The 24,876-nt window shown below is 38.6% G+C and overlaps 1 protein-coding gene across 2 annotated transcripts in view; it reads left to right on the forward strand.

Annotated features, from left to right (window-relative positions):
* Positions 1–24,876, forward strand: part of PDE11A (phosphodiesterase 11A) — a 490,924-nt gene that overhangs the window by 240,875 nt on the left and 225,173 nt on the right. For both annotated transcript variants that reach the window (XM_033231025.1, XM_033231026.1), the window contains one exon: positions 14,766–14,898. In XM_033231025.1, coding sequence (XP_033086916.1) covers positions 14,766–14,898 — 133 coding nt within the window. The remainder of the gene's footprint in view (positions 1–14,765; positions 14,899–24,876) is intronic.

Raw genomic sequence — 24,876 nt, forward strand, 5'->3', positions numbered from 1 at the left:
TTTTGTATAAATACAAATATGCTACATACTTCAATGTCAAGGAAATGAAGAAAACTTTTATAACATTAAAAAATTAAAACAGCACCATCACTACCATGACCTGTCATCTTGGAATGTAAGCAAGATTTGTGTTGCTGTGTAACTTCCTTTAAACAAGGACTTTCTTTTTGACTACTGGCTAGCATATTAAGGGTTGCTGAACCTCATTTTGCCAATATTTAATGTTGTCAATTGACGAGCAAGTGATCTAGATAACCTTAGAGGCTCCTTTCTACTCCCTTTCAGTTGTCTGGCAAGGAGGTGGCTGAGCAGGTCTGAATTTGCTCAATGGAAGACAAGACTGGTGCCAGAGATTGAACTCTAAGGCTCCCTCTTGGTATCAAGACCACTTCATTTACCAGGAAGCTTCATTGTTACAGAGTCACCCAGATATTCTCTGCCACCTTTCACTAAAAAATATGCAGAGTGTATGAAGTTGGGGTGATTCACTGAAACACTATCGGCTAGGCCTAAGCACATCTCTCAGGGAATCATGTTGCTTTGATACTTCTGGAATTGCATATTTTCCCCCACAAATAACCCTGTTTTGTAAATATACTCCTTGGTACTAATGAGGTGTGTGTCTGTGCCCCATCTGCATGATATTAATTATAAGAGCTAAACATCAATGAAGGAAAGGAAGCCTTTGTAATGAAGTTGTGTATCTTCCAAATTCATCTTAATAAGCTCAAGGAAATGTATTTTTCAAGCGTCTAATCTTTACCTCTTACCCATATGTAATTTCCATCTTTTCTTTTTCATGGCATTGAATATGAAGACTCAAATCCTCTCATTACCCCTATTTATTTCAGACCAATGAGCTTGTCACTGTAGTAAAACTGTCACAGACGAGAATGAAAGCTATAAAAATGTTCCATGAACAATAAGCCACATGAATAAGTACTGAGATCAAGCATATTAAAGTAGCCTATAAGGTCAGCTGTCCCTCAGATGAATACTATGCAATAAACAGAAGTATGGCAATTTAGAAACCTTAACAGTTGGTTCTTATGTTTGACTCTCTTGCTTTAGTAGTCTCTCATTTAACATGCTTTAATTAATATTCTAACAAATTGAATCTGCTTCCTTTCTTGGTGTGTGTGTGTATGTGTGTATATATATATGAAATATATACATATACATATATATATATATATATATATATATATGCAGAACTTGTTGGGAAGGTGTGCCCTCAATCTAGAGATGTATGGAGGTGTCCACAGCACCCTCACAGAGAGATGTTGTGGGGCTACTTGAAACCTCCAGTAAGATAGAATCCTGACTGCTCTATTATCAGCAGTTTTGCCAGCTGGCACATTTTCTCCTCAGTATTTCTCCAAATCTGATAATGATGCCACTGTCAAAAACATTTAACATCTTCTCTACTGTCCTAGTTAAGGAGTTAAACAGAGTACGTCTTACCTTGGTGTTTTTAATTAAAGAAAAATCTTTGTTATATAAAGAGCCAGTATTTATTGAGAGCCTTCTATGCGCTAAGCAGCCTTCAACATTCTATTATTTTATCCTCAAAACAGCCCTGTAAAATGAGTTTTATTTCCCCTGTTTTCCATTACGGAAACTAAAAATCAGAGATAATAATACAATTATCTGCAATCTCACTGACAGGAAATGTTGGACCAAGATTAACAACACCACCACCGAAAAAAACCACCCAGATTTATTCAGCTGTGAAAGAAGCAGGCAGTTGTCATTATATGATGCTAAATGGTAGATACCAACCACTTACAGTAATGCCATCTGACACCCATCTGAGAGTCACAGCCACACAGTGACACCAACTTGTAGGGGTGATAAATCCCATCATTCTAATTGCAGAAGTTAAGGAAATAAAATATAGAAAATGTGTTCTTTGGTCACCATGTCTTAATTTCTGATATTACAGAATGCTTAAAATGAGAGGAATAAGAGTGTGATGAAGTGTCCTCAGGCAAGACATTAAAGGCAAGTCCACTAACAGATCATTATAAATTTAGGAACTCCTGCAACTTAGAGCATCTTCTCTTACCACAGAGTAAGAGCTGTCAGGCTGCCTCTGCTTGTTAATTACACTTTTTCCCATTACTTTTTTTGACTAAAAGACTTGTTCGATAACCTTCAAAGACATACTTAAGCCATTAGAAGATTATTAATGTCCCAAGTCCTGGGTGTTCGAGACTCTCCTGCTGAGGTTCTAGCTTTGAGTCCCACTGGTATTTACTTAGTTCTCTAATCTTCTAATTAAAAGACAACTTCAAAAAGCATTGCACAGCTGGAGGCTTCAGGAAGGGCTCCAGGGATAGACAGGCTGAGCTGAGGGGGAAAATAGTAAGGAATGCAGTTTCTTTTTGTGAATCCAACCTCAGATTGACCTGTAGTCAATGAAACAAAATGTCAAATACTATCATATAGATCAAAAATCAGTATTTGGTTTGCAAAGCATTAAAAAGAAATCTGTCCCAAATAGTTATTTGAGTTCCTGACTCTTTGCCTTTCTGGCTTCTACCCCTCACTGGGTAACACTCAAGCTGTCAGAAGGGCAATTGACAATCATTCCTTGGTAATGAGAAAATAGATTGTGTTTATGTTGAAACTTTCAGTCCCACTCTAATAATCTATTTTTAGTTAATGGTCACACACTCTTCATTGATGCACCATGAGTGCATCAAGGGTAGTGTGTTATTTCGATCTTGAAAATGGCAAATTTGAGGTGCTCAGGAGGAAGTCTCCAGAAAGTACTTAGGTATATACATAGGGAACTCTGGACTCTAGGGGCTGCTGATACAGATGAGAGTCATCTGTATGGGAAACCAAATATTGCATGCTCTCACTTACAAGTAGGAGCTAAATGATGAGAACACATGGACACTTAGAGGGGAACAGTGCACACTGGGGCCTATTGGAGGGTGGAGGGTAGGAGGAGGGAGAGAATTGGGAGAATAACTAATGGTTACTGGGCATAATACCTGGGTGATGAAATAATCCATACAATAAACCCCCATGACACATGTTTACCTGTGTAACAAAACTGCACGCCCTGAACATGTGCCCCTGAATTTAAAAGTTAAAAAAAAAAAAAAAGACATTTTAAAAACAAAAAACAAAAAGAGTCATCCGTATGGATGTAGTTTGGGATACAAACCTTGTGCATGGAACCACACAATATATTGGTTGGCCTCTTCCACGGTAGCCTTATTCATCACTTCCACCATGTATCTTAGGTGTCAGCTCTATTATTTACTATACCAATACAGAAAACCCCATACTTCTTAAAGCTTTACTCATGCTATAGTTTTGTCTGAATTGGTTTTTATCTTCTTTCTCTTCCAGGTGAACTCTTACTTATCCTCTAAAGACCAGCTTAGACCAACATCCTTTCACATCCTTCCATTAGGCCATTTATCACAATTCAGTATTACTATTGTGAGCTCCCTGAGAGTATACCCCTTTGGCTTCTGCCCATACCCCTTTCTGTATAAGTAGGGCCTAGGCTGGGCTGACATCTATATAAGGATGGGTTTCCATGTGCCAGTTTCTTTCAACAAAAAGGAAAAATCCTTATTGTTCACTCAATGCAAGACTTGACTCACTCCTGTCCAGCACTTAGTAGAGGCCAAACTAGTGGTCATTCTTGAAAGATTCCTGGGAGTTTCTAGTGAAGACATCTAAGTAAACTCTTACGTTGACAAGAGAAACATCAACACAAGCACAGTCTAATGATTAGCATTATTTTATTAAGATGTTTTGTCTGCTAATGTAGAGACTCTTTTTTTTTAAAGTAATGCTGAAGATAATCTTTTTATTTTTACACAGTTCTCTGTATTTGAACCTTCAGCTAAGCCAAGATTTTCAGACAATTAAAGATGTTGAGTCACTTATTCTGGGGTATTATACTTTGTCTTGTTTTGCTTTGCTTGTATTGATTTACCTCCTACACGACTCTGCAACTTGTCAACCCTGAGGTTTATATATACCTCACCGTCCCTCACTTCAGGGGCAGCCACATTTCAGGAATTACGTGTTTTCTGTAATAGGGCAATTCTCTTTTATCCCTCCACAGTCAATATATTTGAGTTCATGAAGCTCTCTTTGAAGTCAGTTTGAGTCTCACATTTGGAAGCAAGATACCACTGAGAAGAATCTAAACTACAGCCCTTTATGTGAAACTCACTTAAAAACGTACATTTTCTTATACCCCCTTTTCTAGCAAAATAACAAGATAAAGGATTTCTTTACAATTAGAATGTTATTCTAAAATGAATCTTGAGCTTAGGGAGGTCTACTTTGTAGAGAGTTAAAATAAGCTATTAAGTGGTTAATTATGACCTTTTAAGGAAGTTTCACTGAAGTTCAGGTGTCAACTATATTTATTTTACTTTTCTCAAACACTTATATCAATATATTTTTATTGTCTGCTGCTTTTTCCTTTAAGTCAGAATTTTTTAAAAATCCCCACTGTAGGGATCAAAATAATGTTGTGACTTAAATGTACAAAGCTATTAAACTTGGACAAATGAAATTAAACATGGACAAATGATTTGCTTTAAAAAAACTTTATAAACATTTGAATGGTTTCTCAATCAACCATTAGTCTTCAATAACAAATGAATGTGCTAAGAATTCTATGCCATTTTTTCTTGTTATGCACTAGTGTACAGTTAATGTCTTGGCTACACACACACACACACACACCAACATTCACATCATTCACTTGTATGAAGAGAGTGATAAGAGTCTTTGTCTTTTTGCTGAAAGAATGAGTTGGTACATGAGTACTCGTCTAATGTGAATGGGCATCCCAGCCCTACCCTCTATGTCTACAGAGAGGGGTATGGGCAAAGGCAAAAGGAGCTGTTTAAATAGGAAACTTGTGACAATGTGGGCACAAGCAATATGGCATTAGGGCCCAGGCACCAACATGCTGCATACAGCTTGGCAGATGTATTTTTCCCTTCTTCCATGAAGCTTTGGCACTCTGGGAGCTATTGGTCAGGCTCCCTCAAGTGATTTCTAAGCAGTAGGCTTTAACAAGGGGCCTTGAATGAAAGAATAAGTATCCCCAAAACTCATTTGCACCCATAAGCTTTGGAGGCCTGGGAGTAATCAAGGTGTAGTTGTGTTTCCAAACAGCAATGAGTCTCTATCTTGGTTCTGGCCCAAACTGAAGGTCAGGGAAGGACTTGGAGGTGTCTGTGGTCTTACAGTTATGCACATGGCAGCTAAGAACTACTGAGTTGACATGAACTCATTTGCACCCATAAGCTTTGGAGGCCTGGGAGTAATCAAGATGTAGTTGTGTTTCCAAACAGCAGTGAATCTCTATCTTGCTTCTGGCCCAAACTGAAAATCTTATCATTGGATTTGTTGGCCTTTGATATCTCTGGTGGGAGTTTCTAGACTCAAGAAAGTTGGTTAATTCATCTTTGAATATTAATTTAAATTTTCAAAAACTTACCAAAAATAAGACCTATTGGGAACTATCACTCCAGACCTTTGTTGGTAGAAACAGGGCCTAGAATGAAGGAGGTGGTCATAACCCCTTCATCCTACTCAGACCCCATGGAGAGGACTATGAACTAGACGGGCTTTCATACTCAAAAGGACTGTTAACAAGGGGGGCTACATCTAGGACTGGCATGATATGAAGAGAAAGGCATGCCACGAGAGGAGTAACCTAAGGAATTGGAGACAGGTGGGTAGAAGAATGATGTTAGGTGGATGATCATGGGAGACATGTTAATTATTGCTAAATATTTTGAGGGCTGTCAGATAATGAGGTTCATGCTCTGTGACCACAAACCGTGGAACTTGGAACCAAGGATAATGATTATTAGAAAGTAAACTGAGCTGTCACAAAATATAATGTAATATGTGATAGGCAGTAAGTTTCCCGTCACTGATGGTGCTCCATGTGAGATTATACACCCACTGAATCTATAAATTACCTTGGACAGTATGGCCATTTTCACGATATTGATTCTTCCTATGCATGAGCATGGAATGTTCTTCCTTTTGTTTATGTCCTGTTTTATTTCATTGAGCAGTGGCTTGTAGTTCACCTTGAAGAGGTCCTTCATATCCCTTGTAAGTTGGATTCCTAGGTATTTTATCCTCTTTGAAGCAATTGTGAATGGGGAGTTCATTCATGATTTGGCTCTCTGTTTGTTTGTTATTGGTGTGTAAGATGCTTGTGATTTTTGCACATTGATTTTGTATCCTGAGACTTTGCTGAAGTTGCTTATCAACTTAAGGAGATTTTGGGCTGAGACAATGGGGTTTTCTAAATATACAATCATGTCATCTGCAAACAGGGACAATTTGACTTCCTCTTTTCCTAATTGAATACCCTTTATTTCTTTCTCTTGACTGATTGCCCTGGCCAGAACTTCCAACACTGTTGAATAGGAGTGGTGAGAGAGGGCGTCCCTGTCTTGTGCCAGTTTTCAAAGGGAATGCTTCCAGTTTTTGCCCATTCAGTATGATATTGGCTGTGGGTTTGTCATAGATAACTCTTATTATTTTGAGATATGTCCCATCAATACCAAATTCATTGAGAGTTTTTAGCATGAAGGGCTGTGGAATTTTGTCAAAGGACTTTTTTTTTTGCATCTGTTGAGATAATCATGTGGTTTTTGTCTTTGGTTCTGCTTATATGCTGGATTACATTTATTGATTTGCGTACGTTGAACCAGCCTTGCATCCGAGAGATGAAGCCCACTTGATCATGGTGGATGAACTTTTTGATGTGCTGCTGAATTTGTTTTGCCAGTATTTTATTGAGGATTTTTGCATTAATGTTCATCAGAGATATTGGTCTAAAATTCTCTTTTTTGTTGTGTCTCTGCCAGGCTTTGGTATCAGGATGATGCTGGCCTCATAAAATGAGTTAGGGAGGATTTCCACTTTTTCTGTTGATTGGAATAGTTTCAGAAAGAATTATACCAGCTCCTGCTTGTACATCTGGTAAGATTTGGCTGTGAATTCGTCTGGTCCTGGACTTTTTTTGGTTGGTAGGTTTTTAATTATTGCCTCAATTTCAGAGCCTGTTATTGGTCTATTCAGGGATTCAACTTCTTCCTGGTTTAGTCTTGGGAGGGTGTAGGTGTCCAGGAATTTATCCATGTCTTCTAGATTTCCTAGTTTATTTGCATAGAGGTGTTTCTAGTATTCTCTGATGGTAGTTTGTATTTCTGTGGGATCAGTGGTGATAGCCTGTTTATCAGTTTTTATTGCGTCTATTTGATTCCTCTCTCTTTTCTTCTTAGTCTTGCTAGTGGTCTATCTATTTTGTTGATCTTTTCAAAAATCAGCTCCTGGATTCATTGATTTTTGAAGGGTTTTTTGTGTCTCTATCTCTTCCAGTTCTCCTCTGATCTTACTTATTTCTTGCCTTCTGCTAGCTTTTGAATGTGTTTGCTCTTGCTTCTCTAGTTCTTTTAATTGTGATGTTAGGGTGTCAATTTTAGATCTTTCCTGCTTTCTCTTGTGGGCATTTAGTGCTATCAATTTCCCTCTACACACTGCTTTAAATGTGTTCCAGAGATTCTGATATGTTGTATCTTTGTTCTCATTGGTTTCAAATAACATCTTTATTTCTGCCTTCATTTCGTTATGTGATCATTCAAAAGCAGGTTATTCAGTTTCCATGTAGTTGAGTGGTTTTCAGTGAGTTTCTTAATCCTGAGTTCTAGTTTGATTGCACTGTGGTCTGAGAGACAGTTTGTTACAAGTTCTGTTCTTTTACATTTGGTGAGGAGTGCTTTACTTCCAACTATGTGATCAATTTTGGAATAAGTGCAATGTGGTGCTGAGAAGAATGTATATTCTGTTGATTTGGGGTGGAGAGTTCTGTAGATGTCTATGAGGTCCACTTGGTGCAGGGCTGAGTTCAATTCCTGGATATCCTTTTTAACTTTCTGTCTCGTTGATCTGTCTAATGTTGACAGTGGGGAGCTAAAGTCTCCCGTTATTATTGTGTGAGAGTCTAAGTCTCTTTGTAAGTCTCTAAGGACTTACTTTATGAATCTGGGTGCTCCAGCATTGGGTGCATATATATTTAGCATAGATAGCTCTTCTTGTTGAATTGATCCCTTTACCGTTATGTAATGGCCTTCTTTGTCTTTTTTGATCTTTGTTGGTTTAAAATCTGTTTTATCAGAGACTAGGATTGCAACCCCTGCCTTTTTTTGTTTTCCATTTGCTTGGTAGAGCTTCCTCCATCCCTTTATTTTGAGCCTATGTGTGTCACTGCACGTGAGATGGGTCTCCTGAATACAGCACACTGATGCTATCCCCATCAAGCTACCAATGACTTTCTTCACAAAATTGGAAAAAAACTACTTTAAAGTTCATATGGAACCAAAAAAGAGCCCGCATTGCCAAGACAATCCGAAGCCAAAAGAACAAAGCTGGAGACATCACTCTACCTGACTTCAAACTCTACTACAAGGCTACAGTAACCAAAACAGCATGGTACTGGTACCAAAAAAGAGATATAGACCAATGGAACAGAACAGAGCCTGCAGAAATAATACCACACATCTACAACCATCTGATCTTTGGCAAACCTGACAAAAACAAGAAATGGGGAAAGGATTCCCTATTTAATCAATGGTGCTGGGAAAACTGGCTAGCCATAAGTAGAAAGCTGAAACTGGATCCCTTCCTTACACCTTATACAAAAATTAATTCAAGATGGATTAAAGACTTAAATGTTAGACCTAAAAACCATAAAAACCCTAGAAGAAAACCTAGGCAGTACCATTCAGGACATAGGCATGGGCAAGGACTTCATGTCTAAAACACCAAAAGCAATGGCAACAAAAGCCAAAATTGACAAATGGGATCTAATTAAACTAAAGTGCTTCTGCACAGCAAAAGAAACTACCATCAGAGTGAACAGGCATGGAGAAATGGGAGAAAATTTTTGCAGTCTACTCATCTGACAAAGGACTAATATCCAGAACCTACAAAGAACTCAAACAAATTTACAAGAAAAAAACAAACAATCCCATCAAAAAGTGGGCAAAGGTTATGAACAGACACTTCTCAAAAGAAGACATTTATGCAGCCAACAGACACATGAAAAAATGCTCATCATCACTGGCCATCAGAGAAATGCAAATCAAAACCACAATGAGACATCATCTCACACCAGTTAGAATGGCAACCATTAAAAAGTCAGGAAACAACAGGTGCTGGAGAGGATGTGGAGAAATAGGAACACTTTTACACTGTTGGTGGAACTATAAACTAGTTCAACCATTGTGGAAGACAGTGTGGCAATTCCTCAACGATCTCGAACTCGAAATACCATTTGACCCAGCCATCCCATTACTGGATATATACCCGAAGGATTATAAATCATGCTGCTATAAAGACACATGCACATGTATGTTTATTGTGGCACTATTCACAATAGCAAAGACTTGGAACCAACCCAAATGTCCATCAATGAGAGACTGGATTAAGAAAATGTGGCATATATACACCATGGAATACTCTGCAGCCATAAAAAAGGATGAGTTCATGTCCTTTGCAGGGACATGGATGAAGCTGGAAACCATCATTCTCAGCAAGCCTCAAGAACAGAAAACCAAACACCGCATGTTCTCACTCATAGGTGGGAATTGAACAATGAGAACACTTGGACACAGGAAGGGGAACATCACACACCGGAGCCTGTCATGTGGTGAGGGGAGGGGGAAGCGATAGCATTAGGAGATATACCTAATGTAAATAACGAATTAATGTGTTGCAGCACAACATGGCACATGTATACATAAGTAACAAAGCTGCACATTTTGCACATGTACCCTAGAGCTTAAAGTATAATAATAAAAAAAAAGGGATTACATGCCCAATTTTCAGATGTGTTGAAGAAAACCTTGAAGGAGGGCCATTGAAAGCCCATACAAATGTCTCTGTGAGAATTAGGAAAAGGTACCCTCTCCAGGTGGATACAACTTCAAGCAAACAAGCACAGTTAGACTAATTTTAACCCCCACTTCTCCCTTTTATAGGGCATCCCTGTCCAAGGCGGAACCTGCACAACTACATGTGGCTGTAACTGTGATCTTACCATGTTCTGTCCCAACAGCAACCAACTACAAAAGAGAAAACCATACTGAATAAAAGGTCCCTCATAAATCAAGGGGAGGTGATGAGCTGTAGGCACTTTTTGAAAGAGCTTACCCTTAAAGATAGATGTGTCTTTCCAAAAGCAGAAATAATTTGGGCCCTTTCCTTTGTGATTAAACTCACAACATCACATCACTGAAATGTATAAAGGGATCTGTCATTTGCAGAATTTGCTTTAAAAGTTGTGATGCTTTTAGAAAATATTTGCTATGGGCTAAATAATATGCTGAGCACTTTGCATGAATTATCACCTTAATCTCCACAGTAGTAATATTATACCCATTTTACCAATGAAGTTTTCCTGAGATCATTTTGCTAGAAAGCAGCAAAGGAGACATTTGATTGAGGTATGCCAAAACCCATGATCTTAATCATAACATAAAATTACCTTTTGTTTATGAAGAAGAGAAGCAAGCTTTTGAAAGCTCTAACTCAGTGTTATGATTCTGTATTATGGTAGACCATTAAGAATTCCAAAATTGAGCTGGTGCATAAGCCAGAATGTGATTACTCTTGTCTGAATGTTTGTGTCTGCCCAAAAATACATATGTTGAAACCCAGTCCCTAATGTGAGGGTATGAAGGGGTGCTCCTTGAGGAGGTAATTAGGTAATGGGGGTGGAGCTTTCATGAATGGAATCAGTGCCCTTATAAAAGAGGCCCCCAGAGCGATCCCTCATTCTTTCTACCATGTGAGGACAAGAAGGCACTAGACACTGAACTAAAGCGAGAAGGCACTAGATACTGAATCTGCCAGTGCCTTGTTCTTGGTCTTCCCAGTCTCAAAACTGTGAGAAATAAATATTTGTTGTTTATAAGTCACCCAACTTATGGTATTTTGCCCTATCAGCCTGAATGGACTAAGACAGTGATGTAAATATTACCAAGTGACAAATCAACTTTCCTGTCTGTCTCTCTAAGGATCTGATTAGTCAGGCCTTAATTTATGTCCCTGTGCAACACTGAACTGAAGAAATGCAGAGATGATTTTCAGAAAATCTGTTTGCACTGTTGCACTGACCTATAGGTCAGTTCGAATCTTACCTCCTCTCTGAAGCCTTAGCTAGATTACAACACCTGAAGTCATTTCTCCCTCCATGGACGTCTTCAGCATTCGTGATCGGTACAGTTGACTTGGCAACTTATCAACACAGCTATGTGAAAATTTTTTCATTTGAAATTTGAAGTGGGCATTTAATTTTTGTATTGTTTAAATGTCAGTGTGTTTATTTCTCATCTCCCCAGCCAAGTAGCAACCTCTCTGAGGGCAAAGATCATAGCTTATACTTTAGAAACCGCCTCAACTGTGCCTTGCACAGAGTCAATATTCCTTCTACACTGTTCACTGATTTTACAATGATTTCAATTCAGTATGCATACTGAACCAAGCCAAATTCTAAGCATGTTTTAGATTTAGAGTGAGTTTTTCAGGAACCCCTGCCCAGTAAGTGTTTTTGTCATCATATCTTCTTTTGGAATTCTGTAAGTAGGGACCTAAAGCTCTTAATTATCAACTCCAGTGGTTTTTCCTAGCCCTTCCTGTGACTAAAGTCTCAGACTGAAGTGTTTACTATCTTTAGCAGCTTCCTTAAACTCTCTCTGATGCGGACTGCCCCTCTCTATTTGTTCTTAGGTGACAACCCACTATTCTGGCTATAACGCTATCCATTAACTCCTTCGGAAAGGTAACAGGAAAAATACTATAATTTAGGATGTTGGGGTCAGATTTAGGTGAAACTTCTATCTCCACTTGGGAAAGTTATTGAGCATCCTAGGTCTCCATTTTCTGATCTATAAAATATAAAGAAGCATATCCGTCTCATAGGATTTATCTGAGGACAAAACAAATTAGTCAGGTAAAGTATCTGACCTGACCCTTGGCCCACAGTAGATGGCAATAAATTTAAGTTTTTCCTCCTTTAAATTTCTTCTCTTTCTCCCCTCCCCCTTTATTACTACTTTTCTTCTCCTTCCCTTCCCTAGATATAGATTTCCCTACGTGTTCTGTCCCTGAGTGATCTCATGCATTTTATTCTCCCTGAAAATTATCCTAACTCTGGATTAGAGTTTTCAGTCCTGATTACTGATAGGATTTTGTTCCTGGACTTTCAAAAATGAACATGTCCCAGGCTTACAGAATATCTATCACCTTTCCCCTATCTCCCCACTCCTTAAAACAACTGTGTTCTGCTAATAGGGCCACAGGCACTCAGGAGCAAAATGTAAGCCGCTGCTATCTGGCCACAGAGCCTATGGAATCTTCTGCAGCACCTCTTGAGTCACCAGCACCATTGCCTCCCACCTGCATGACTTCTGTGGTTTACAGGACCTCTTCCCACCTTCAGTGTCTCTTACCCAGTTCTTGATGCTCATTGTACCTGGATTAAGCTTTCTAAAATCACATCTTAAACCAGGTCACTTCCCTGTTCCATATACTTAAAACAGTTCTCCATTGCCTATAACTAAGGTCTCAGCAACTTGATCAAGGTCTCACCTTTGAGCCTTGACCTCTTTTTCAGTTTTATTCCCACCATACGATTGCTCATTGTGCCAAGAACACACTTTGTACTCTGCTGCATTTGTGTCTTTTGTTCCTGCTGTTTCCTTCTAACTCCTCCAATCTCTCCTTGCTGAACTCTTTCTCATCCTGAAAGACCCAGCTCGAAGGTTGTTGGCACTTATTGGTAAAACTGGCTCCTTCCTTGAGCATCACCCTACCAAACCATTTTTCAAGTTCCTCCCTTGACTTCTGTGCCCAGACCTCTCCCCAGCTCCTTCTGCAGCGCTGCTTCCCACACTCCACAGAACACTCTAGGTCAGCAGCTTCGAAATGGTGTGATCACAGAACACCTCAATAATTAAAATGTGGAATAAAGTACACAGTGCAGAATGAACTGGCAAGCCAATTAATCCCTAAAAGAAAGGTCAGAATTTAGCCTATACCCTTTTAAAAACTTAGAAATGACTTCACTACGTTAGATCTTTGTGTGAGGTGCATTATCTTGTTTCTTCCTAGATTTTGCTTTCATTGCAGCACAACATAAAATTTCATCTCATGAAATGCAATGTATATAAAACAGCAAAGAGAAAATAAAAACTTCTTTGTTGTTTTGTTTTAGAAAATAAAGCTTCCTTTTCTCCTTGAAGTACTCATTCTTTTTACTTCTTTGATTTAGGTGCCATCTAAGAACTACAAGACTCAGCTTTTTATTAAAACTTCCATTTTTCAGCCAGAGAGTCATAGAGAATAAAGTTTATATATTATTAATGTTTAACATGCAATAAGGGATGAATAACATTACAAATACATGCTGAATTTATCAGACACAGGGCAGCAATCATTACAGATGAGATATATTAATGAGGGTAAATAATGTGCATCCAATGGCCTTTCCATGCAGTTTCCTGCCTTCTCAACATGGCATAATTTCACACAGGGACATTATTGCATAATAACAAAGACGATGTACATGTTTAGTGTTTTCTTACATATAGTGCAGTTTAGATTAAAAAGTCAATAGAGTGATTATGATTCTTGCTGTAGTATACTCATCTTATGAAATCCAGGGTTCCACAGAAGTCAGCTTGAAAACCTTGCCCTAGTATGCTTGCATCCATTCACGTAGTTTCAGTTATCACTTGCCAAGCCACAAATCGGACATCATCCAGGAAAATTTCCTGGCCAATACTAATTTGAACAGTTCTCAATTTTGTATCTCCACAGCTCCTGGTAGTGCTCAATATATACTTGTGGAAGAAAAGATGGCAAGGAGGAGAAGAATGAGGGATATTAACTAATTCTTACAGCATTTCTGTATATGTAGGGTCTGTCATGAAAGTGATACAGGGGAAAGTTCAAAAAATCACTTAGCATAAAATTCCTTGTTCAAATTAAATATGAAAATAATTTTAATTATTAATGTTAAGGGTCTGTTGCATTAAAATAGGCTTTTAAGTGAGATTTTGTAAGTGGGATATGTGCTATTGTTAAGAAACATAATCTAAAATTACCAAAATAGTTAACTAAGATACTAAAATAGTTATTAAAATATTACTGTTATTAAAATAATGACTAAGATAGTAAAATTGTCTTTCAAATAATTACTAATTAAAAGGCCATAGTCTAGATACGTTCTTTTGCTGCATTTGTAATTTTTTAAACTCGCAATTTACTTCCTGATTTTTCCCCATTTGGGTTTCATTCTTCCTTGTGCCAAAACATCTAGTCTGTTCAATTAAAAAGGGCAAGCTGTGAGGTTGATGGAATTTTATTAGTTGTTGGTGTCTTATTGTTAATTTTGGTCCTTACATATGATTGCCAGCTTTGGGACCTAAATACAACCTAGAGTTTCTCTCTGAATCATAGGGAATCTATGGTTTCTGCCCCTGGGTTTAATTATTATACATTATAGCAGGTAAGTCATTTCGAAGTAGCCACTGATAATTACCTTGCTATTGTTCTGTGACTAATGTCACTTACTGCTTCTTAATAAGGACAGATTATCCTGATATTAGTGTAGTTTATAGTGTTTGCTTTCAAGAAAACTTATGTTTCTTTTCTTCCTGCCTACCTTGGTGGTCTGATAGTTTCAAAGAAAGCATGGAGAAATCATCGTACTCCGACTGGCTAATAAATAACAGCATTGCTGAGCTGGTTGCTTCAACAGGCCTCCCAGTGAATATCAGTGATGCCTACCAGGATCCGCGCTTTGATGCAGAGGTAAGAGGAGCCCCTCTGGCTGCAATCCTAAGGTTCAGTTGTCACACTGTTGAAAACAGTTGAAACACAAAAAGGAACATTATGCAGATTGACAGCAATTTCTGAGTTTACTGGCAATTATTTTGCATCCTTCCCCTGTGATCTTATTTTTAGTATTGCCTACTGTTGACTCTAAGGTAGAAAAACTTGCCTAACTCTACCCTGATTTATAGCAAGACGGTTATCCTTAGTCTGATGCTGTTTTATGATTGGGTATATTTTATATTAAACTATGAACTATTTAATAAAAAAGTGTATATAACAAAGTTGTTTCCCAATAGACCCTAAAACAACTACCATATTTATAAAAATTGCTCCCAAGAAACAGTAAGTTGGTGTTATTGTTTAATATTAATTATCTAAGCACACTGTGTTGATATACAGAATATACTAAAACAATTTTGAAGTTTACATTCTAAGGTAGTGTAGAGTATCATACAGATAAATTCACATGAACTGATGATGTCTCTATGTACATATGTGTACTATATATATATATATATACACACTCATATATACATATTGATTAAATGCAAGGCTTCCTATTGAAGATTGCCCAGCTGAGCTCTGAAGAGTAGCAGGCATTTTTTGCTGAGGAAGGGTGAGGAGACATGTGTTCCAGGCAAAGTTGAGCAGGCATGGGGTGTTGGGGAAGTGAGATGGTCTAATGTGGCTGAAGGGCCATGATCCATGAAACTGGAGAGGGAAGCAGGGATCAGATCACCAAAAGACTTTGAAAGACATGTTAAGAAGTTGGAGTATTTGTTCTGTGCAATGGGGAACCATTGAGTTTTAAATGGGGGAGAAGCAAGAGTTACATTTTAGAATGATAACACTGGCTACAAAGCAGGGGATAGGTTAGTAATGATAACAACTGAACAGTTAACCTTCAACCCTGAGAAGTAGATGTCATCATTCCCATTTTACAGAAATTGAGAGCTTCTCTATGGCTCTGGAGGCAGACAAGGATTCAGTCCTACTACCACTCAAACTCCACAGCCCATACTCTTAATCCTGCCCTGTGCTGTCTCCATTGTCTGTGGCCAGGACATGGTGATGGCAGGGAGGCTGGGGTCCAAGTCTAATTTACAACTTCAGTCAGATCATCTTTGCAGATCTCTGCAGGAAAACCTTATATTCCCAAACTTACCACCTAACAGTAGCTGCCTAGAACTCTCTTCCCCAGGCTACATTTTCCATGTATTTTCTATTCCTTCTTGAGGTTAGAGGCTCCTAAATCCTTTCATGAACTCCTAGCCTGGGTGGGGCACCCTTCCAGCTGCTCCCTTGGCTATCCTAACACTGCCTACCCTCTAGTTCTCCTCAGTTTTTATACATTAAATCTGAAATTCAAGTTACCTTCCTTAGGAAAGTTCACAGTTCAAAGTCCTTCAGTTCTCCTGTTAAGGTAGAATGCTACTAACTTGGTTATATGACTGGCACACTGAAAATGATTTACAGATGTCAACATTTATATACTTTTCCATTGTGGTTGGGTTAGGACTGATTTTATGTACTTTTGCCTTGTGCTGTGTTTTTGTCTTTCTTGAATTTGAACTCACCAGTTCTTTGTTTTTCTATATCGTTTCATTGCACGTTTGAATCCCCACCAAATATATTGTTTTATTTTTCATGTCTCTGAACATTGCATAAATTGAAAAATACTATATATATTAGTCTGTGGCTTACTTTTTTTTCCTCTCAACATCGTTACTGGGTTATGTAAACATGTAATATATTCATTTATTTTCACTGCTGCAAGTATTCTATTGTATGAATAAGCCTCACTTTGTTTATCCAGTATAGTGTGACTGAATGTTTGGATTCAGTGAGTTACTGTCACATATATAATTGCAAGGACATTCTTGTACATGTCTCTAAGTGCTCAAGTATAACAGTTTTCCTAGAATTCATATCTAGGAGAATGACGTGCTGGATCATAAACTACAAGCATCTTTTCCTTTACCAGGGAATAAAAAATTCTTGTCCAATCATTGCTTTTTTTCTTATCAAAAATACCACATTGAGTAAGCACAATTAATATCTCAAGCATACTTCTTGCTATTACAATATAGTGAGTTTGAATATACCATATCATTTTACTACAGGCAGATTTTTACCATATCCTTTTCTGATTTGTGATACAGTCATATTACATTTTCCTTCATGCTCATAGTCCAGTCCAATAAGGCAGTCTGTTCTGCTGATCCATAAAAAGAACAAAGGCAAAAAGACAACAGTTATTTCTGTGGGATTGGGCATAAAAATTTCATGTGCCTATCTAGTGGTAGAAGCAATGATGTCTGAAGACAGTAAACTGTGGTAGGTTAAGCAGTGACTCTTTCATAAAATCACTTTCTTCTCTATGATAAAATAAAGCATGAACTTAAACCATCATTATTTGTTAGCCCCTCACCCAAACGCTTTCAATCTGCGTGGCAGCAAATACTAAATTTTAATTGCGAATCTAAGATGCATTGTATGCTGATTTTTACATGTTTTCTTTGCATGGTACTGAAATTCAAAGGTAGTTTACATTTCTCTTCTCATTCTGAGAGAAAAAACTGGAGCGGAATTAATGCACATAAAGGTGATAGAGAGGTTGGGGATGGAAGAGAGAGAGACAGTGAAAGAGAAAGAGAAAGAAAAGAAAAGAAAGAGAAAGAAAGAAGAGAGAGACTGTGTTCCCATCTAAATACAGACATTTAGTAGATATGTCCTATAAATGTGTGTGTATATGTTGTGTATGTATGTTGTGTGTCTTATGTATCACACTAGGTCAAGCAAAACTATTTATCTGCTTACGCTTCCTCTCTCCTCAATTATATTTTACCCCAGGGACAGGTGTCAACTGTTTATTAATAATAAATGAAACAGACTCAAGACTGAGTCACAGGGCTCTCCCAAGAGGCTAAGAGACCTGAACCTTTTCCCCACAATGCCTGATATAAGGTGGTATAGATCATAAGATAAAGACAACCATTTCAGGTAATATTTTTTCATGAGTGTGTCAAGTATTTCCCTCAAGATAAAAAAAAAAATCATGACAAAATGAAACTGCTTCATACTTTCACCCCATTGTAACCATCTGCACAGATAAAACAAGACCACAGCATTGCATTAAAGAAAGAGTTTAATAGACATGAGGCCAGTCACACCACGTGGGAAATGGAGTTATTACTCAAATCAATCTCCCCGAGAATGTGGGGGCTAGAGTTTTTCAAAAATAGTTTGTGGGAAGGGATGGGGGTAGCTAGGCAGTGGGTGCTTGCTTCTGACTGATTGGGGGTGTAATCACAGGTGTGTGGGAAATAGTCCTCATGTGTGCTAAGCTGCTTCTGGATGGGGCCACAGGAGCAGTTGATGGATCCCCGTGGAGACTTTGGTCTCCTCAGATGTGCAAAAAACCTGAAAAGACATCTCAAAAGGCCAGTCTTAGGTTCTACAATAGTGATGTTATCTGCAAGAATAATTGGAGAAGTTGCATATCTTGTGATCTCCAGAATAATGGCTGGTAATCATTTATGTCTACACCTTAGCAGAATTCAGGCTTCTCTTTCCTCCTAGCCTGGTGCCCTCTCATTAACTTTACAAAGATGATTGAGCCTTGGAGAGAGAAGAGCTATTATTATTTACTGTCAACTAAATGTCTCCCAAAGTTAGCCTGGGCAAAACCCAGAAATAATTAAGGGCAGCTTGGAGGACAAAGGCAAGATGGAGGTTGGCCAGATCAGACCTCCTTCACTGCCATAATTTTCTCTCACTGTTATAATTTTTGCAAAGGTGGTTTTACCACCCTTAAAAATGATTCTAGAATCATCCTAGAGACAGAGAGCACCTTTTAGAATTGTGTTGCCTTCCTGCAAAGGTCTGAGTCCTTTCTTGTTGAGTCTGGTACATGGGTCCATATTTTTCCCCAGTTGAATAGTTATTTGTCAGTGGTATAATATTAAAAAACTTTTTTTTTTTTTTTTTTTTTTGAGACGGAGTCTCGCTCTGCCGCCCAGGCTGGAGTGCAGCGGCCGGATCTCGGCTCACTGCAAGCTCCGCCTCCCGGGTTCACGCCATTCTCCTGCCTCAGCCTCCCGAGTAGCTGGGACTACAGGCGCCCGCCACGTCGCCCGGCTAGTTTTTTGTATTTTTAGTAGAGACGGGGTTTCACCATGTTAGCCAGGATGGTCTCGATTTCCTGACCTCGTGATCCGCCCGTCTCGGCCTCCCAAAGTGCTGGGATTACAGGCTTGAGCCACCGCGCCCGGCCAAAAACTTTTTTAAATCCAGGATTAATTGATGATTATTATCTCCACTGAGAAAAGTGCTTGCTTTTTTATTCTCTGCACTGACTTCTCTGAATAGTTTCAGGTTGGTTAACAAGAAAGATAATTTGCAAAGAGGTAGCATGGGGAATCCTTTTCAGAGCATTTCCTATATTTCCAACAAATTTTCTCAACTTAAGTATACCTAATGGATTTAAATTTGCCAGAAACACAATTATTCAGAGCACTAATGATGCAACATTTTGGTTTTTTTTTTTGTTTTTTTGTTCCTTAGCTCAGCTAATCTGGGTTCTTGTCTCATGACCAGAAAGAATTAGGCACATAGACACATTGAAAGGTGAGGAGGACAGAATTTATTAAGCAAAAATAAAGCTCTCAGCAGAGAGAGGGGGGTCCTGCAAGCAGGTTTCCACCTCACAAATTGAATACCGGGACCACCACACATGAGCTGAAGAGGCCAGGGTCCTCCTTGCATAAGGTGTTAATTCCTGGTGACTCCACCCCATTTCCCCAGAGCATGTGGGCCTCCAGTCCACTGCAGGCATGCAGGCAAGCCCCCTGTGCAGGTTCCCTTATCTGTACAAAACAACTGGCGTAAACACTTGTGGGGTGGGTCAGAGATTCTCCAGGGATCCTTCTCTGTCTGCCTCTTGCCTCTATCATTCCTTCTCCAAAGAGGTACATCTAACTGCCATTAGAATAGGGACAAAGACAGATCTTAACTGCTTCCTGCTGACAGGGGGCACTATTTTGGGAAGATGGCAGTCAGATCTCCCTCAGAGGCCTATTTAAGGGTCCCCAGTAAAAGGGAGCCATCGTCTGAGGTTCTGGTTGCATGACCGTTTGGAGTTCGATGACCTAAAAGGGAGAAGAGAAAAACTTGGTTATTAGAAGATGTATCAAAATGAAACAAAAGTGGGGGGTAAGGAGAGCTCGGAAATCCCAAGGCTGCTGGCAGGCCGAGATAACTAGTGGCTATAGTTATGCCTGCTAGGATTTGAGGGCATGGGGCTTGGCTTTGGTTAGCTTTCTTGGTCTTATTTCCCCAAAAAAGGAAACCTCCGGGTTATGGGCACCCTATTTACTCCCACCACCTGGCAGGATTTGTGGGATAACTGCCCAGAACTAGAATATTGATCCAGATTTTTACATTATCCATCCCTTTTGTTTCTTCTGAGCTGCAGCCAGAGATCACTGGTTGGTTCACAGGAATAAGCAGGGTGAACCTAAAATGCAGACAACAACTTAAAAACAACTAATGAGACTAGAATATAATGAGCAATGTATGATAAGTTCTGGAACATAATTTTTCTCTCTTCAGCCCTCATTTTTGTTAAAAACAAATCATGATAGGACTGAGTTGTTTGCACAATAAACCTTAGTCTTATATTTGGCCTGATTATTTGCATAAAGTGTAGCAAGAATAATTATTTTCACATAGGCCTTTTAAATTGGCATTGATGGAACTCCGTTCCACAGAATCTCAGATAGGACCTTCTAAAGCCCAGCCCAGCCATAGGTTTGTATCCTCAAATATCTATGAGTTAGGTAAATTCCTGTCTTCTTAAGTCCCAAGAATATGGGATTCCTGTGCCTGTTAGAAAGTGACATTCTTTACTCACCACAGCTTAGAAACCCTGTACAGGGACTGTGTAGACAAGGTATGAGGACAGTTTTCCCAAGGGTCTTTAGTGGCTCTGCAAGGCAAGCTTGATTCCCTAAAGGACAGCATGCCATTCCAGTCAAAGACTTGATAAAACAAGGCTTGATAAGACAGTTTCTCCAGTTGCACCCTATTGCAAAAGAAAATAGATTCTTATTGCACTGATGTAAATAACTATATTATCATGAGTTAAGAATACTCGGCCGGGTGCGGTGGCTCAAGCCTGTAATCCCAGCACTTTGGGAGGCCAGGACGGGTGGATCACGAGGTCAGGAGATTGAGACCATCCTGGCTAACACGGTGAAACCCTGTCTCTACTAAAAAAATACAAAAAAACTAGCCGGGCGAGGTGGTGGGCACCTGTAGTCCCAGTTACTCAGGAGGCTGGGGCAGGAGAATGGCGTAAACCCGGGAGGCAGAACTTGCAGTGAGCCAAGACCCAGCCACTGCACTCCAGCCTGGCGACAGAGTGAGACTCTGTCTCAAAAAAAAAAAAAAAGAAGAATACTCACAAATAGTTTTCAAACTCTAGAGGAACCTGGCAGAGAGAAACAAATATGCTCCAACTTTTGTCTACGGGAGTATACCTTATTCAATTATTAAAGACTGTAAATAGCTCAAAACAAAAGTTTCCTTGACTCTGGAAAACAAGGATGAACAATGTTTTAAGCGAAAGTTAAAAAAGATTGCTTAGTTTTTCTATTAGTTCAGTCCATTCAATTAACTCTTGTTCTGCTTGATATTCATGAATACTTCAGCTCTTCATGAATCCTGTACATTTTTCCGTTATTCCAATGTCATGGTCTACAAAGTTAACAGAAACCTGCATTTGAGATCACCTGTGAAAGTTCTACAGCTGATTATAAACCATCTTTTGAAGAGGATCAAAACAAGAAAACAGTCATCTGTGAACAGCAAAATATCCAGAGTAGTTACAGTTAAAAACACGATTGACAAAGAAATTTGGTTATCTCTGTGGTTTACAATAACTTAATATAATAACCTTAATTATGATTGATAGCATATACTCAGACATTAGAATTTTAGAAATCCCATACAATTTTGGAAGATATATTAATGTTATTCACTGAAATATAACCTGAAGAAAATTAAGCATCATTTTGGCACTCCCATGTACCTAAATATGTCGAATAATCCTGTTTACCTCTCTTTCGGATGCTCTGTAACATCCAAAACCTAGGGGTCAGGAACTGCAGTTTGATTTTTGCCTGTTAAATATGTTCGAGATTTAGAACACTTGATATTAAGAAATACAATTCCAGATTACCATAAGCTATTTATTTAGCCAAAATGATGACTCAAAAAAATTTTTTAAGGTAAAAAACTTTCATTATCCTTTACTATTACATGGAAATCTTATTCAAGGGAAAGAAAGCCAAATTTTACCCTTGCATTAGTCTACTATTAATGTCAACTCAGTTTTCTAATTAAATCTTACAGACAATTCTATCCAATCTTAACCAGTTTGACCGTGAGGTAAGATTCCTATAAACCTTTTATAACCCTTTACAAATTTTGCTAAAGAGCAGATTAGTGCCTTAAGAGAGTCTTGTTGTGCTTGTATTTCAATGCACAATTTACAGAAATAACTGTATAGTACTCTTTTGAATTTAGTCAGTCTGTTCATGCACAGAATTCCTTTTGCAAGATTAATTTTTTACAATCTTTCCACAACTTGTTTAAACCTTAAGCTTTATCTCATCTAATTCAAAACAATTATTTAACCCTAGGTAAAAATTTACATTTCCACACCTTATTAAAATCTTTTACTAAAAACATATTTTACACACCATTTCTTACACATCTTGCATGTAAATTCATTTTCAGTGGTCTCAATTACATGTATAATGGTAACTCTTAGCAGTTTTTAACGTTAATGTAAAATCTGGTAAGTTGTTTTAATTATGTACTAGGTGCCAATAAAGTTTGACTCCTTCCATCATAGTTAAGAAGCTGGTTAATTCCATATGTCCCCAAGTCTTACCAAGTTGTAAACCAGGCAAGTTGAACAGTTCTCAAAAGCCAAAGAAGCGGTTTACAACCTTAAAACATTTAGCAAACCTAATATCTGATTTGCATAGTTTTGGCCACCTATTTACATTTTGATGATGTTTGCATTTTACCAATAATCTTTAAGACTGTTTTTATCTCTCAAATAAAAGTCGCATGAACTAAAAAGTATTACAACTTTTATCTTTCTTTAAAAAAAAATTAATCTAAGTGCTTATTTTTCTTCAAACCAATTAATTAGAGCTCTTTTCTTTATAAACATAACACACATAACACATATATGATTATATAGACAGAAGAAAATCCAGTAGTTGTAAGATTTTTCATTTGCCAGTCTAATTTGATTATTGGCCTCTGGGTGGAGCCCTTTAAGAGCAAGGCTAGGAAAGCTCGTATTTCTAGGGCCTAACAAACGGATATGGCTGGAAGACAAAAACAGATTTTGAGAGGGATCTATCTGCCTCTGATTTCTGGGGTTCCATGAGGAAAACAGAGGTTTCTCATAAAATGAGATCTGTGGTGCCTTTTCTGTTTTTCCCAAGGAGTCGCAGGCCATCAGAAATTATTTTAGGACCTCTCATGTGTGCATTAAGAGTGGCAAGACAAAATGGAGAAAAATAATTCAGTCAACTGAGAAGAAACTTTTTTCCAGAGAAACAAGATTCAAGAAGAGAAAAAAACCATAAAGGTCCTTTAAACATACTTAGGTATCCACTTTTAATTAAGCTGAGCACTGCTTAAGAAAGTCCTTTTAAATCCCTTTAGCCATGCCAAGCAGCCAATATTTCTGGCTTTTGAACTTTTCCAAAAGTAACCTCACAGGTGAAACCAACAAGCCTCAATTAAGGTTATGACTTAACTATGAGTATACGAAGTATTTTCAAAGGGGAGGTAAGCAGTTTTTACAACATCTAGAATCTTTAAGGGTAGCTCAGAGAAGGGAAGATTTAAGAAGAGAAGCTAGAAGTTGTTCATGGAAGGGAAGAGAATCAGCAAATGGTAAAAGTCACACAGCTATTAACTTGAAAGTACTCATTCTTCAAGCCAGGATTGAACCTGAGCCACCATTGTAAAATGTCAGAGACTAAAAGCCCTCCCACATGGTTACAGGTCATGCTCCCAAGGATGTAAACAAGATACAGGCCTGCAGCCAAGTTTGTTACTGACCAGTTTGTTGGGCTGAGTTGAAAAGTGGACTTATGGGGTCCTACACCCACATCCTATCCTAAAGTACGCCTCTTTCTGATAGAACCATACAGAAAGACATGTAAAGCATACCAGATTGGCTACAGCTTAAGACCAAACTCATAAATACTTTTTCATTAATCAAAACTTTACAGAGAATATAAACAGTGATCCTTACCATTCCTTTTACTGGTTTGCACAGGGAGGGAGAGGCCAAAAGTCCAACTGGTAAAAAAAAAAAAAAAAAATTTTACCCCTTTGCCGGCGTGTCAGGCTTCTGGATTCCCTTCCCCTCAGCTCAGTTCTAAGCCAGCTTCCTTGGGTGCCACAGAGGACACTCAACCTCCAGAGAACCACCATCTTGTTCCTGAATTGTTTTTCTTTCTTTCTTTCTTTTGAGATGGAGTCTTACTCGCCCAGGCTCGAGTGAAGTGGCGTGATTTTGGCTCACTCCAACCTCCACCTCCTGGGTTCAAGCAGTTCTCCTGCCTCAGCCTCCCGAGTTTGGGGAATTAACTTTTCCCAGTTTGGAGATGCATCCAAGGGGAGTATCATGTAGTACAGGGACACAATTACCCCTCTGTGAAGAGAGGACAGAGGAGGAAAATGAAAAAAGAAAGGAGCCCTCAGGCCTCAGGATGCATTTGAGAGAGGTACAGACTAAAGATGAATGGTTACCCAGCTAGGAGGAGGAGATGAGGTGTCCCTAATTCCTTTGTCTTCCCAGTGAATATGGGGTACATGAGGGAAAGAAAGAAGAGGTGTTTCTTTTCTTTCTTCTGT

Source organism: Trachypithecus francoisi, unplaced genomic scaffold (assembly GCF_009764315.1).
Source record: "Trachypithecus francoisi isolate TF-2019V2 unplaced genomic scaffold, Tfra_2.0 Lachesis_group13, whole genome shotgun sequence".
Taxonomy (NCBI): Eukaryota; Metazoa; Chordata; class Mammalia; order Primates; family Cercopithecidae; genus Trachypithecus; species Trachypithecus francoisi.